This window comes from Podarcis gaigeae (assembly GCF_964106915.1).
Source record: "Podarcis gaigeae genome assembly, chromosome: 16".
Taxonomy (NCBI): domain Eukaryota; kingdom Metazoa; phylum Chordata; class Lepidosauria; order Squamata; family Lacertidae; genus Podarcis; species Podarcis gaigeae.
The window spans coordinates 13,122,550-13,138,278 of NC_139693.1; the positions used below are offsets into that span (position 1 = coordinate 13,122,550).

At 47.1% G+C, this 15,729-nt stretch overlaps 1 protein-coding gene across 1 annotated transcript in view; it reads right to left on the reverse strand.

Moving 5' to 3' along the window:
* The window catches only part of RTN3 (reticulon 3), a 38,901-nt gene that overhangs the window by 9,052 nt on the left and 14,120 nt on the right, over window positions 1-15,729 (reverse strand). The window contains exon 3 of the mRNA XM_083716271.1: window positions 5,214-7,217. Coding sequence (XP_083572397.1) covers window positions 5,214-7,217 — 2,004 coding nt within the window. The remainder of the gene's footprint in view (window positions 1-5,213; window positions 7,218-15,729) is intronic.

The following is a 15,729-nucleotide window of genomic DNA, read 5'->3' on the forward strand; positions in this document are numbered from 1 at the left end:
TTGCAGTCCTGTATGTCTACTCGGAAGCAAGCACCATCACCATCAAATTCAATGGGATGTAGGTTTGCAACCTGTGCACAGTCTTACTTGGAGGCAAGTCCCCTTGAACTCGGTGGGGATGGTGCTTACTCCCAAGTAGACACATCTAGGACTGCTATTGTAACAAGCCATCTCAATTGCTTGCTTAAAAAGGGTCAAATTGGTGGATTTGTTGAACTAAGCCTAAGGGCCATCACCGAAAAATATGGTTCAGTGGTGGCCTCCATAGTGTGGGGGACTGCTAAGAGATTTTCCCTAGATCTCTATGGAATGTAGCAGAGCCACTGACAATGGTTTTTAAAAATGGTAACTTGGTTTCAGCTAGTTGGATGTGGGGGGGGGGGAGACATTACTATATGTAAGAAACCACCCACTACATTATTTGTGTTAGCATTTGTTGGCCTGCATGGCAGACCTGCAATACTATTTTATATGCCAAGTGAGGCTTAATGCATTGAAGCAGTCATCTATAACTGATAAAAATAGGTGTACATATATTTCAAACCCCCTCCAACAAATTTCTACCTTTTTCCAAACACATACCACCTTTCTGCATGGCTTCAAAATTTCCTGAGTATTTTCTGTTTCTACCAAAGCTCTTTTTAAATACAAACATTCAGCCCATGAGGGTCATCTAGTCCAGCCTCCTGCAATGCAGGAATTTTTCACCCAACATGGGGCTCAAAACTACAACCTTGAGATGTTGTAGTCTCATGTTCTACTGACCGAGCTCAGTCTTGTCCAAAGCACAGCCAAAACGATATATTTATTTTATTTACAAATTTATAATCTGCACTTTCATAAAAAAAATACAGCAAGGCAGAGGAGCTCAGCGACTGAGGTGGAGCTTTAGGAATCAAGCCATCCTTAAGGTACTTTGGGCATAAGTCATTTAGGGCTTGGTGCATTAACACAAAAGTACCTTGCAGTTAGTCTGGCAAGGCAAAGTCACAGCCCGACTCCCTGCCACAACTTACCTGAGATTAACCCCCTCCTTGTTCCTACAGGGTATTTCCCAAAAGCAAGTGCTGTGGAGACTTAGTTTCCTAAAGAATGACAGCCCGGCTGGGGAGCCTGTGTCCCTCCAGATGTCGCTGAACTCCACCTCCCATCAGCCCCCGGCCAGTCAAGGATGATGGGAGCTGTAGTCCAACACAGCCTCCCCGCCTAGACTCTACAATATTTTAACAGCCCGCCTTCCAAATCAGTTGGTTGTTGCAGTGAAATTAAACCGTCTTTTGGCAACAGATGCTCAGGTTTGATTGGTGCTGGTAGGATGAAGTAATCCAGTTCAGGAATTAGGCACAGAAATCTCGTTGGATGTACCAGGTTTGAAAATGAGGGTCTCACCCACCCAGGCGGACGCCTGCGTCAAAGGTGGTAGAGATGGTCCCCCTACTGTGCGGTTCTGGCCTGTAACACCCAGCCGCCTCTAGGAAGGGGGCACTGTTGCCCCACACCGTGAGGACAAGCCCCTAGTCCTTGGATCTGCAGCAAATGACGTTAGGCCAGCCCCCTGCTGTTTATTCTTCTAGAGAGAGAGGAGGGAGGCTGATGGGGGCTGAGGGAAAGAGGCCAGTTCCTCTCCTGATAGGCTGCTGAGCTCAAGACAAAGCCTGGCTCCCAGTCCCAGCCCAGGAGAGGATAAAGGAAGGTGGGTTTGCCTCAAACAAGACACTGCGCTTGGCTGCTCTCAGGATCACCCCCCACCCCAAATATATATATCACACACACACTTGCACATCAGGGTTGTGGGTGGATTTGCAACTTTGGGAGAGAAGCCAGCACAGCCAGTTCCTGCCCTGCACCTTCCCACTGCAGACTCAGGAAGGCCAAAAGAGAGAGCAGGTAACTGGTTCAGGGCAGAACCCCATTGCTTCTGAGGGGGCAGGAGCAGAGGAGGGAGACTGGCTGCCCTCCTCCCAGCAAAAGCTATTTCTGCTGCAACAGCTTGGCCGAGTTCCTTGCCCATCTCCCCCAACCCCCAAATGCATTAGCTGTCAAAACAGGCAGAAGTGGGAGGAGGTTGCAGGACAGAAAGAGGACAAAGGAACAGATCACGGGTCGCTTGCCCACAGCAAGGGTATGAAGGAAAAACAACAGCCTGCACATACACACAGCACAAGAGAGATGCTGGAAGTGTGGGTTGCTACAGCATCAATGCAGACATCTTGGCGATGATGCTTTCTGCAAATGCATCAAAGAAGGGGAGGTGGATGGGGTGGTGGTGCTGGGTAGATGATGGATGAGTAATCACAGCATCGAATAAGGCAGGAATGGAAGAGCGGAAAAGAAAAACGCCTGTCAGCGTCTCTCCCATTTCGCCGCTCTCTTGCTCGTGTTTACTAGTCTGCTTGCAAGGGGCTGCTGGGAAGTCTTAAGCTCTGCTCGCCACCCTCTGGGACATTTAGTGTGCATTTTTCATGAGCCTGTGAAGAGCCAAGCAGGCAGCCAAACAGGGCTGTTTTGTACTGCAGCACTCTCAGAACCTTAGCGCTCATTTTTTTAAAAAAAGAGATGTTGCTAGCTCTCATGACTCTGAGGCAAAGTGTGAAGACTGGGAGCAGGGGATGCCTATTTGAATCTTCCATGTGGGGAGGCACAGCTCGAGGAAGGATTGCAGAAGGGCTGCAGTGCCCCCATTCTCAGAGGGGTTTTTTTGTACTTCCTCCATGTCATGACTACCAGAAAACAGAATTAGGCAGCCAGATCCTGTCCCCTGTGTGGTAAGTGAAGTGGGCTAAAGAAGTGCCCTTCAGCTCACCATTCCTGTTGTTAGGCAGACTGCTGGCTAATAATAACAGTCCAGGAAGGCTGGTTGAGATTTTGCTAGTGGGAACCCGACGGTGGCAAGAAATGCTCTCTTCATAACAGAACTTGTGTGCTTTTTGAAACGAAGTTATACATCAGGTTTGGGGGAATGCAATAAACACTCTTTGAGCGGAAGAGACAAGCAGAGACGGCAGTTGCCTTGTAGATGTGCCTCTTTGCCTCTACTTGTATTATCTATTTATTTTTTTATTTAAACATGTCTGTATTACTCTTGATCTAAAAGATTATCTGGGTGGTGTAAATATATGCAAAAACGAAATAAAAAGTAACAAAGTATGATATAAAATTAATCAGGACTGAGCAAAATACATCTTAGAAACGCCATAAGGAATGCCACCAGAAGCAGATACGTAAATATCTGCCATTAAAAGCAAAAGGGAAAAACAACAGTCTTTAAAAGCTCGCTGAATTGAAAGAACAGTTGTGCCTTTGAAAGGGAATCCTATGGGGTAGGAGACAACTCTGAAAAGGCCCCCACCCTGTCTTATTCATATCTGGAAATAAAGCAAATATTATGAGTCTCCAGCGTTCTCTCTCATTTAAAATACATTAATCTCTGTACACCTGGAAATTGTGGTGTGGATTGAGGTTCAATAAATTTGTATATGGCTTCCTAACTCAGAAGTCCTGAACTGGTTTACAAGCAAGGGAAGAAACACAATAATATTACAAGAACACGTTAAAAGCAGAGTTAACAATATAGTATCACTTGGTGCTGCCCTAATGCCCAAGAAAGTAAGACACACATAATATGACAACATGAAGCTGCCTTGTATCAAGTCAGACCGGATTGGCTAGCCTAACTTAGTACTGCTTGCTCTGACTGGCAGCAGTTCCCAAGGATTCCAGCCCCGCAACCAGAGATCCTTTCCATTGGAGACTGTCAAACTGGGACGTTATGCAGCCAAAGTGTCTTGCCATCCCCTGAACTTCCCCAGGGATTGAGCCTGGGACTTTACACATGCAAAGCATGTGGCCCACCATGGGGCAAGGGCCCCTCCTAGGAGCAGCAGCACAGAGGAGGCATTTAAAACTCAGCACAACACTCTCTCTGTTCAGACATGGGAGAGCCACTCCCTCTTTATGGGAGATGGGCGACTGGCAACTCGCCAAAGATGAAAGTTTATAAAAAACCCTTTTCAGGCTGCTTGCTCCTTGACCCACAGAGGAGGAGAAAATAAAAATAATGATGGGTTTTGCCTCTCGTTAACCCCCACCCCTCTGCTTGCAGTTCACTTGAAAATAAAAACAAAGAAAGGGAGAGAGGAAAAGCATCTGCAAAAACTGAAGCCCGCAGCCCAAACAGAGCAGAAGCCAAGAATCCCTCTGTTGTGCTTGTCTGGTATCAAGCCCATAAAAGCCATGCTGGTGAACAAAGGAGAGCAGGGGGAATACAACATGCACTCCCCAGGGTTGTGATGGGCTGAGATTTCCCTCACTGGGAGGAAGTCTTCCTAGCAACAACTTCTCCACACCCACCTCCAAATGCACAAAGATACTCTTACAGCATCTTTTCAAACAGGCAGAGAGGAAGGCCAATGCCCACCTTCCCTCCTTACTCTAGCAAAAGGTTATCTAAGTGTCTTGGGAGTGTGCAAATGAATACACATGAGTTCTAGACATGCGTGTGAGTTCAGACACACACCTTGTAACATGAGTGTGATTCATACTGCAGAGCTATACATCCATCAGCTACAGTGGAACACAACCTGGGATTACTCCTAGGTAAGTGAGCGTAAGATGGCAGACTTCTGCACATACAAACTTAGGTACAACTTAGCTCAATTGAGCTCCCAAATTTCTCTGTCTGATATTCAGCAATTCGGGGGGGGGGGCATAATTTATGAACTACTTCATCCCCTCCACCGAAGTCCTTGTTTTCTTTCATATGCAGATCAATGCAGACTTAAAGCAATTGCTTCATTCCCATTACTGCTCAGCATTTTGTGGTTCTGTTTTAGGTAAGGTACCACGGTGTGGTTGTTACTGTTTTGGGTGTGGTGGGGGTAATATTTTTTCCTACTACAATTTTGGGGAGTTAAGCAAGTCATATAAGCACAAGGTTACACACCTCCCCTCCCCTGAAGAAATATAGAGTTCTAATAGGACCAATAGCACTAGGAAGGACTGGGCATCTTTCAAGTTGGCAGATCCCTCAGGTACTCCTGATGAACGCAGAGCAGGTTGATGACACTTAATTGCAGGGGAATGGCTGCTGTAAAACTAGGGTACCTATGGAGAGGCCCACTGCCACCCCTGTAGAGGTAAACTAACATAATATTGGTCTTTAGAGGGCCACACATGCAAGGCATAAAAAAGCAGCAACCAAAGAGTGTGTTTACCTGAAAATTCAGCCAGTAATTTTGCAATAGCATGTGGCATAGGAGGCTCGGGAAGAGGGACCTGGGAAGATTTGTTGGGAATGTCGTGCCCGCCAAGGGCAGCAGGGGCAGAAGCCAGCTTCACGTCCACAGCTTGCTCAAGGCAGAGAGGTCTCTTCTCCAGGGCAGACTTCTGAACAGGACCTCGGGGGTCTGGGGGTACCTCGCAGTACTGCCCAGGACGCCTCCCTCCGGGAACCGAGACCTTGCTTGGTGGAAGGGGCTGCCTCTCTGTCTCAGCCTTCCTGCCGACTTCTTTGAGGGCCTTGATGGTGAGGTGCTCTTGCTCAAAGTCTTGAGTTGCCTTTGGTGGCTGCTGTGAATGGGGATCCACCACCTCGGATCTTGCTGCTTTTAGCTCTGCTTCCGAGAAGGTCTCAACAGCGTCATCCGGAGATTCGCTCCCTTTGGAATTCAAGCACTCCTTCATGAAGCCCATAAAGCTCTCCCCATTGAGGGAGTCTGGACACACAGCCTCTTTTACATTGTCCAAGGGGAGGCCATCCATCCTGGGCCTTTTTCCAAGTAGGTCCTGTCCATAAGTGCACAATTCCTGCCCCGCTTTAGGAGGTATGCCAGGAGAGGGCTGTTTAGGCGGCAGAGAAGCAGCGACTGGGCTTCCCCCATGAACATTTGTCTTGGTCTGGATAGCTTCAAAGTCATCAATGGATCCCCAATTGCATTCCAGGGCCTTGGGTGGAACTGCGCCTTCTGGGCTGGGTTTACGTGGCTTGCTCCCTTTGTCGTCTATATGTACAACTGCTGTCTTGACAGAGTCAAGTGCCTTGGGGAGTGGCTTGCTGCTCTCTGCAGCAGTCTCATTTTGGGAGGCTGGAATCACAGTAGCATCTTCTATGACGGTGTCGTCCGACTCCCCAGAGCTGTCAGCATCAGCCATTTCGGGTAGGCTGGAATTTGGCCAGCGGACATCTGCCTTCGGCTCTGCTGCAGCGGTGGGAATGACTTTCACAACAGATACCTCACGACCGACTATGGCCTGCTTCTCATCCTTCTCCACTGGAGATGGGCTGTCTTTTTGGTGGATGCTGATTTTGAGGGGCTGGTGAGGGCTGGAAGCTTTGCTCGCTTCCACCTTGCCACCTACCGACCCAGCAGCGACGCCATTTGAATCTCGGGTAGGCGACGGCAAGAAGCCCGAGCTGCCAAAGTCATCAGGCTTGTCCTCCAGATCCTTAGGAATCATATCCCAGTTGAGCAGCTCACTCGTGAAGCTGTGTAAGTCACGGACACATTTGGACACTTCTTCCAGTGCTGCCGTTGTGCCTGAAGACTGGCGTGAGAGGCCAGGCCCTGGCGGAATTCGGCTCCCGCCCCGTGGCTTCACTTGAAACTCACACACGCTATCTTCTGGGATGTCTGTGAGGAGCTCCCTTTCGTTGTGCATTACCCAGTTGCTACCGATATCATTGGAGTTGCTTGCAAGGACATCTTTGAATTCCTTATCAAATTCCAGTCTGTCAGCAATGACCTCAAATGGAGACTCAGGGGAATCTTTTTCCACAACGGCCTCACCAGCTACCACTGGGGATGTTGGGGAATGAGAGTAGGCAACCCTGGGTAGAGAGTGCTCGGGTTCGTCTTTTGGGTTGGTTAGCAAAGCCAATTTGGACTCTCCACTTGAAGCTGGTTTTTTGTGTTGGTCACATTTACTTAGATCAACTTTTCCATCTAGGGCAACACCTCCCTTAAAGTCATTATGAGTCAAGGAAGAAGCTTGTACCACCGGGTCACAGATATGAACTTTGGATCCAACAGAGAGAGACGATTCCTCTAGGCCAGTGGATCCTACAGAGACTGGCCCTGCTCCCAAACCTTCACTGGTCCCATAGATGTGGTTCTGACTTTGGCCATCTACGAATTCTTTTCCTACATCTGAGGGTGCAGATTTGCCATTTCTTTCCCTCTGGTTTCCTGAATATGCTAAAAAAGCAGCTTGAGCTCCAGCTGATCAAGAGAACACAGGGGAGGAAGGAAATTGCAACCTTGGAAGCCCAAGTTGTTGGGACACATGGAAGAAGAGACACGGACCCATCTAGGGGCCCCCATTTTACAAACGGGATAAAAGGGAAAGAGCAGCAGTCACAGATTTCACAGTCAAGCAGGCAACATGCTCTTAGAACTAGGGAGACAAGACTCTGAAACATCTGCCTTGGCAAACATGCAAGAGACTGTCACCCATAGGACTTCACAAAGGAGCCACTTCACAGGGGAATTATGATCCACAGGAACATAAAAGCCACCAACAGTTAAGTTCATAGCAGATGAAGAGCTCAGGTCAGCCAAAATAAAATAAAATAAAATAAAATATCTAAGTGTGCAATGGTGAGCATGCCGGGTGGATGAATAGAAGTAACCCAAATTAGTGCATGTAAACGGAATAATGCTGGTTGCTTACAGGGTGGCATGGCTGCAGGGGGATGCACCCCAGTTCTGATAAGCTGTCAATGTTTGGAGGGGCTTCTTGAGCAAAGTGTCTAGGAACTCTGAAGCTCTACAAGAATGGCATGTTTTACTAGTTTGCCACAGCCTATGCTGCTTCCACAGGACAGAGCAAAAAGGCCCTTCCAACTACTGTCACACCAAGTAATAGAGCGAACTGGAGAGAGACTGTAGCTCAGCAGGAGACCACATGCTTTGCATGCAGAAGGTCTCAGGATCAACCCCAGGCATCATATCCTGAAGGACAGCTCAGCCTGTAGAGCATGAGACACTTAATCTCAGGGTTGTGGGTTTGAACCCCACGTTGGGTGAAAGATTCCTGCATTACAGGGGTTTGGACTAGATGATCCTCATGGTCCCTTCCAACTCTACAAATGTATAGCTGTGATAAATGAGGCTGTACTGGGAAAGACCCCTCCATGAAACTCAGGAGAGTATTAACACTACAAGACTAGGTGCACCTAAGATCTGACTATATCCTCCCTATGGATGTTGTGTGCCCTCTGCCTTGACTGAGCTATCCTGTCCTTTCTAGGTGTCAGAGAGCCCTAAGATGGGTACCAATGCTTCTGGACTGGGTTGACACGACAGAGCAATACTGAGAACCACTCCCTAGGCTTGGGGCAATGGTTGAGAAAGGCACTGGAGGGGTGTGCCAAGAGCCTAAGGGCACCAGCCCACATATTGCAATAGAACCGAGTTTCAGTTACTCAGTGGATTTTTCTTCTCAGTCACCCGACACTTAGAATGCCATGGGAAAATAAAGCTGGAACCGTGACAGGCTGTTTCTTGGACAAGTGCAATATTACAGCCAGAAGGCATCATCCACAAGTGAGCTCCTGAAGATCTGCATTCTGGACTAATGGCTGGAAGTCCATAGCAGAAATCTCCCCTTTGTGTACAGAATCTAGACGGGAAGGGTGTTCATTTCTCCTGCTCATTATCCTCATGGAGCCACCTTAAGTGCCCTTAATGACAAAAAGGCAGGGAAGAAATCCTCGTTAACAAACATGAACACGTCCCCTTCTTGCTTCACGAAACATATCACGGTTAAGACTTCATCCATCCAGTCTCAAACCATGAAAGGTCAGGTGACAGTTGAAACTTTTCATGGTGCTACTATATTGTATTCTGAATTTAGCCAGTGAGGACATGCTCTAGGAAGGAAGTCCTGATGACAGCTTGTTTTCTTGAAAGAGGACCATTTGAGCACTGGACTCTCTACTGAAACATTTTAGCCACTGCCTTGATTGCATCAAAGAAACACGCTCCTGAAACATGGAAGGGCTATTCTCACATCTTCATGCCATCTCACCGATTTCAAATTCACGCCATCTCACTGATTTCAAAACAACTCGCTTCCATGCAAGACTACCCTGGGTCACAGGTCTGCCGAGTCCCTGTGATGATGCATAAGCCTATTGGGTCTGTCAACTATCTAGTGCAGGGGCAAGCAACCTAAAGCTAATGAGTCCAGTGTTCAAAATTAGCCAGGTGCCAGGGATTGTCAGAATGCGAGCACTTTGAGAAGTCCTGTCGCCATGCTTGGTGACGGAGACTCAAGAATAAAATTGCTGCCGCTGGTGCTGTGGGCATAGAAGGAGAAATTCCTTCCCAGCTGACTCCAAAGTAGGCTCGCTGCTGTGTAGCGCGAGTCACCTGTGCCCATAACGGGTGTTTGTGCCCATAACATAACTTCCAGAAGCCATGTGGCAAATAGCTTTTCTATCCTAGTTTCTAACACTGGAAGAGTCGTAGGTGGCCGTAGGTGGCAGGAAGGCAGGGGGAAATGGGGTGGCAGAAAGACAGAAAAAGAAATGAAATGGCTCCATTCACCTTTAGCTCTGACCCCGCCAACTTTCTGGGTCTGCCCTGCCTACCAAAGGTCTATCGTCCCCAATCTACTTCTAAGGGAGTGTGGCCCAGCAGAAAATAGGCTGCCCTCCCCTGATCTACTGGTGTTGGTGGACAGACCCCATGGTGCATGTGTGCCGGTGGCAGCGCAACAATTTAAAACAGTAAGGAAGAGAAAGAATGAGGGTATGCCTATACCAGGGTTTCCCAAACTTGGGAAATCCCATTATTCCTAGCTACCAGAACCCATGGGATGATGGGTGTTAGAGTCCCACAACAGTTGATGACCCAAGTTTGGGAAACCTTGGCCTACACTACTAGTTCTATATAGCTGGTTAATCTATCAAAACTTCTTATCTGCCACCCCCTGATGGGAACTGTAGGGTGCTAAGGCGTGTTACAGACTCCCCACCCCACCAAATTGCAATTCCCAGGATTTCTAGAGAGGCAGAATGGCAAACCAGTATGTCTGATGTGTAAAGTATGCCAATGGGGAAGGGAGCGAGAGAGGGATATATACACCTTAAATTAAAGCTGGAGCCCATGTTGCAGCTGAAGGCTTAGGTTGGGTCCCAAATTTGAAAAGGCTGAAGGTCACGAGCATACCTGCTGGGGAAGGTCAGTGGTAATGGGCAAGCTGTGCTTCAGGGAAGCTCAATGCCCAGTTGTGGTCTTGTTGAGGAACTGTCTGAAGATCATGCCATGGAGGAACAGAACAAGGTTCCAATACAGCAGATGTGACGTAAAACTTTAATGTCACTTGCCTGAGACAGCTCAGCCTTAAAAACAACTGCATGCCTATAGGTGCTCCTCTTCACCTCCAACTACAAGCCTGGCAGGCACACCAGTTACAGCCAAGGAGAGACTGAATAAGGTCTTAATGCTCAAGAGAAGCACACAGATTAGTCAGGTGAAATTTTGGTTTTAAGGCAACTACACTGAGCAGAAGCAGGGAATTTACTCACAAACTTGACAGACTCAAAACTCTTATTACCATCTACTTTTGAATAGTGTAAGTCTCAGTACCCTCAGAATCGTCCACTGCTTGATGGCATTTAAATGCCCATCTCAGTGGTAATTTGCATTCTGCACACAGAAGAGCCTAGGTTAAATCCCAAGCATTTCCAGTTCCAAGGATTCTGGTAGCAAGGCCAAGAAGACCACTACCTGAGAATCTTGGAGAGCCACTGCCCATCCGAGTAGACAACACAGATAGACCAATAGGTAGACTTGGTATAAGACAACTTCATCGACATTCTTTAACTTGCAGGAGTGCCTACAACCCAGTAGCAGAATGTTCAATGTATGTAAAAGGTCCAAGATCAACCTCTGGCATTCTCCATGGAGAGAAGTAGGAACCTTGCTTGGACAGATGTCACAGTATAGTGTACCAGGGTAGATGCACCAAGGGCTCTGCTTCACTAAAGGCAACTGTCCCCAACCTGGTGCCTTCCATTAGTTTTTGGCCATCCAACTCCTGTAATCCGCAACCATCTACTATATTCACTGGTGGTGATGGGAGTTGGAAGTCCAGCAACAGGAGTACATGAGGCTGGGGAAGGCTGCAATAAGGCAGTTTTCTAATTTTTTGTGGGGGTTACCCCGTTAGTCAGTAGCCTTACGAAGAGTGGCATTATTCTCAGATATCTCCCTCAGGCCATTCTAAAAAGAAAGACACCAGGAGTGTGGCATATATGTTACAATAGGATATGATTTATCTCCATTGTCCTGCTGGACCCAGCAAGACACACAATGAATGAGACATGGATTGGCAAGACCAGGTAGCACAACGTATTTGCACCTCAAATTTTCAATGTCAGCTTTAAGTCAGGCCCAGAGGACAGCAGCCTGCCTAACTTGGAAGAAAAACAAAAACCATCTGCAAATCATTTCAATCTATTTCAATCTGTACTAATTAAGTCACCCAGCACCTGGACATCATCTCTGGCTAGAATTCAACTAACTTTTACTCAAAATAGACATGCTGCAACAGACCTTGACTTAACAACAAGAGGGCTCCTTACATAAGGGTACAGTGCAGTAGTTTTTGCCTTGCATTAAAACAGAAATTCTCTACCTTTTCAGTTTTCAAACACACATTTCCAGCTCTTTTCCCCCTAGCTTTTAAATAAAAGCAGATCTTGTGATTGTGGACACACTGTCAAATTAAAGCAGTGGCTTTCCAACAGTGTGCCAGACAGCTGTGATACCCTCATTAGGGTATCCTTAATTAGGGGGTCCTTAATTAGGAACAAGCTTTTCCCACTGCAATACTCAGAGACGTGTTTGGACACATTCTAGGCCCAGTAGGTGCCATGAGTATATTGAGTGTGCTTTAGAATCTTTGGGAATATACAATGGTTCTTCAGTTGACTAATAAGGGTGGAGAGCCTTTGTGCAGGGTAGGGGGCCTGAAAACCAGTGGGTTAAAGGTTCCAAAGCAGGAACAGATTTGAAAGGGGCTCCAAGCTCTCCAATCTCTTTACAATAGTCATGGCTATATCACAATTTAGTTGCCAGAGCTGTGACCTAGGCTCACAAATTCCCTTCTGCAATCCTGATTCCCCCTCTGACTATTCAATTTACAGTAACCATGGTTTGTTGTTATGTCCAAAATGGAGTAAGCTACAGTCACCACCAAACCATAGCTTACCTGAAGGCCACAAATCAGTTCAAACCAAGGTTTCCAATTCTAGTTTGGTGGCAAATTGCCCATAGCTTGTGCAAGTAAGATGTCATGGCAAATTAGTTGTTGTGAATCACAAAGCAAGAGTGCGAGGAATCTGGGCATGTGGGAGGAGAGGGAGAGGGAGAGGGAGAGGGAAAAAGAGTGGGTGAACCTGAGGCATAGTCTGGCTGTAACATCAGAATTTGCCATAATATCTGGTTATGTCACTGCAACCTTAACCACCTTACCTATCTTCCACATCAGCCCTTGGAAAAACAAAACAAAACCCAAATACTACCTTGATTCTGCTAACCAAGAATAAGCCCTCAGATATTTTTTTTTTCAGTTTAATCAAATTTACATGAATTGTTTCCATTGCAGAAGGATTTTGCAAGGAGGATTTTTGGATCAGTCAGGATTTCTTTACCAGCACATGCCCTAGAGCCCCTCCTGACTAAGCATCTTGCCCAGAAATTTTAGTCGCCTGGATGCTTTACTGCCATTGCCACCCCACACCTCCATTTTTTGCCTGCCAAATCAAACTGGCGAGTGCTTGGTTTCTTCAAAAAGCAAGTTTACACAGACAAAGGTGAAGCTCTTCAAGAGAGAGAGAGAGAAAGAAAAACACAGCGTGCAGAAGCAGCCATAGAAATAGCACGTGATAAGCCACAGCACCAAGATAAGGAAATCAGCCAGGACTTTGCAGCCAAGCTAGGTCTAGAGGGAACTTTAAGTATTAGAAGGGGGGGGGGGGAGTGAGAAGAAAAATGTTTTTTGTTGTTGTTTACAAAAAAGGCTGTAACTGGTTTGCTGCTGTTTGCCCCAAATGTCTTTCATTGTAGCAGCTTCCTATTCCGGGGCTGAAAGCATTTCAGATGCCTAAATTGTTTCAGTCTACCCCCTGAATACAACGTGCTAAGGACAAACAAAAGGGCCCCACAGGGTTGATGTTGCTGGACTCCACTGTTGGCTATGCCAGCTGTGGCTGACTAGAGTTGGGAGATGAAGAACATCTGGAAGGCCATAGATTCCCTATTCCTGTTCTAGAATAGGCCAACATGGTGCCCACTGGATTTTGTTGGGACTCCCAACTTCTGGCAAGCCCAGCCACAATGACCAAAGGTCAGGGATGATGGGAGCTGTGGTCCAAAATCTGGAGAGTCACAGGTTGGCTACCCTTGTGGTAGTGACATCTAGCAGGACACTGTTTGGAAACAAGATGCTGATTGGCCAGGGCAATTCCGAGGCCTGCTCTGGTCTCAACTGGGGTGGTTAGGATATATCTCGACAGCCAACACTCCCTTTCAGCTGCATGACGCAGTGGACAATAATCCACAGTATCGGGTGTAGCTGTAACAGTGATGAAATGGGTGCCAATGGGGTGATGCAAGGCAAAATGCTGGACTGACAACACCACCACCAGCAGTGTTGCTGATGTGGAATGAATTGCAACCTGATTCTCAAGATCACGCCTGGCTTGCACCTTGGCGTGTCAGCATGCTCATACGGTGCTTATGTCAAGTCACAACTGTGGGTGTTTTAGCAAAACGAAAAGCAGCCAACATTTCAAACCTGAACCCTCCATCAGCAAATAGCTATCTCTGGGGGCGGAAATGGCTACCACTTTTCACTGGGCCAACCTGTGCTGGAAGTGGGAGCAAACCAAAGCCAGCGTGAACTTCTAAGGCCTTGCCTGAAATGCTGTGTTGCTGGGGGTGGGGAACCTGTGGTCCCTACAGATGTTTTTACGCTCCAACACCCTTCAGCCCTCCACAGCATGGCCAAGAACCAAGAAAGATGGGAAGTGCAATTCAACAACTGCTGGAGGGCTGTAGATTCCACACTCCTGGATGCAGGTCCTAAGTTTCTACCTCTACTAATGGTCATGGCGAGTGGCTTTATCCAAATTGTGTTCTGGGGAGCCCTGGGGCTCCTAAGTGAGAAGATCAGGACTGGCAGACAAACTTTGTAAGATCAGATCATATGCTGCTAGTAGTCTCCTCATGTAATGTAAAGTCACAGGTGAATGTGATGTGTTTGTGTGTTTCTAGCACAGGTTTGTAAATAAGCTCACTAAAATTATTAGCCTACCATGAGACCTACATTTTCATGCTGGCAGTGGAAGAGGGGTAGGCCCTTCCTGATTGGCCTGCATAGAAGCATGGCCTTCTGCCTCTCTGTAGACTGAAGAAGGAGGTAACCTTCTACCACACTGACTGGCTACCTAGCGAACTGTTCTTCTTTGCCAGCCCCCTCTGCATTTCTATACTGGTCATGAAGAAAGGAGCTTTTATTCCTCTGCACTTTACACAGAAACCAAACCGCCCAAATGGAATTCTTAGTTGCCTACTAGGCAAGCTATTCTAGGGCACAATTCTGTTTATGTGGGCCAACTTTCCTCCATCTGGAGCCCTCTTAAAACTACTACCCTAGGAGCCCCTGCCAGCACGGCCAATTAGTTGCAACTTGGGAGTCCTAAATATTTGGAGGGCACCAGGGTGGGGAAGGTTGACTATGGACTAACGGTTAGGGGTCCACTAAGTCTGGCCAACACCCTGCATCCTCTGTGAGGTAACTTGGCATATAAAATTCACCTAATGGAAGGTAAGATGTGAGATTCTGAATCCAGTTGAAGACAGACATCAGCACCATTATTCATGTGACTTCTCTGAGAAACATTAAGGGTGGGAAACACAGAAATTTTGTTTCATTGCAATTGAAGCCTACTATTTGCTTTGTCATGGAATGAGGTATGGGGAACTGGTGGCTTTCCAGATGTTGCTGGACTATAACTGCCATCATTCCAATCATTGGCCATGATGCTTTGGGCTGATGGGAAATGTAGTCCACCAACATCTGGAGAGCCACTGGTTTCCCATCTCTGGATCAAGTTATCTTCAAATTCCTTCTTACCTGGTCTTGTTATTTAAGGCTGCCATAGGAAATCTGACCACATGGTCCATCTAGTCCGGTAATGTCTATTCAAATTGGCAACAGCTCTCCCAGATCCCTTCAACTGGAGATGCCAAGGATCAAATGTGAGATCTCTGGTATGCAAAGCATGAGCTTCACCATGGAGTTATGGGCCCTCCCTTATTATGTAACACACATAATATGTAAGCCTATCCATACCCTCCTCACCAACTGTATTAAAGAGCCAAGAGAATTATCAACTCTTCAGCACCTTCCCTACCAGCATCTTCCTAGTACATCACACACCTCCTTCCCAACAAAGGCAGGTTCCGCCATTCCTTCTAACTGACTTTGCATGTCTGCGAAGGAAACCCACATCAACACTGCCAGCACCAAACTATCTGCTGCCAAAGGCATGCAAGCTGGAAAGAGTTTCCATTCATTCACTTTAGCAGAGTCCAGGACAGCAATTTCCCAAACTTTGTACCACTACAGGCCACCAACCTGTCTGCAAAGTACATACTGAAGCATCTTCTATGGGAGCCATTGTGCACTGTAAAGATTCTGGGGCATGATCTGTCA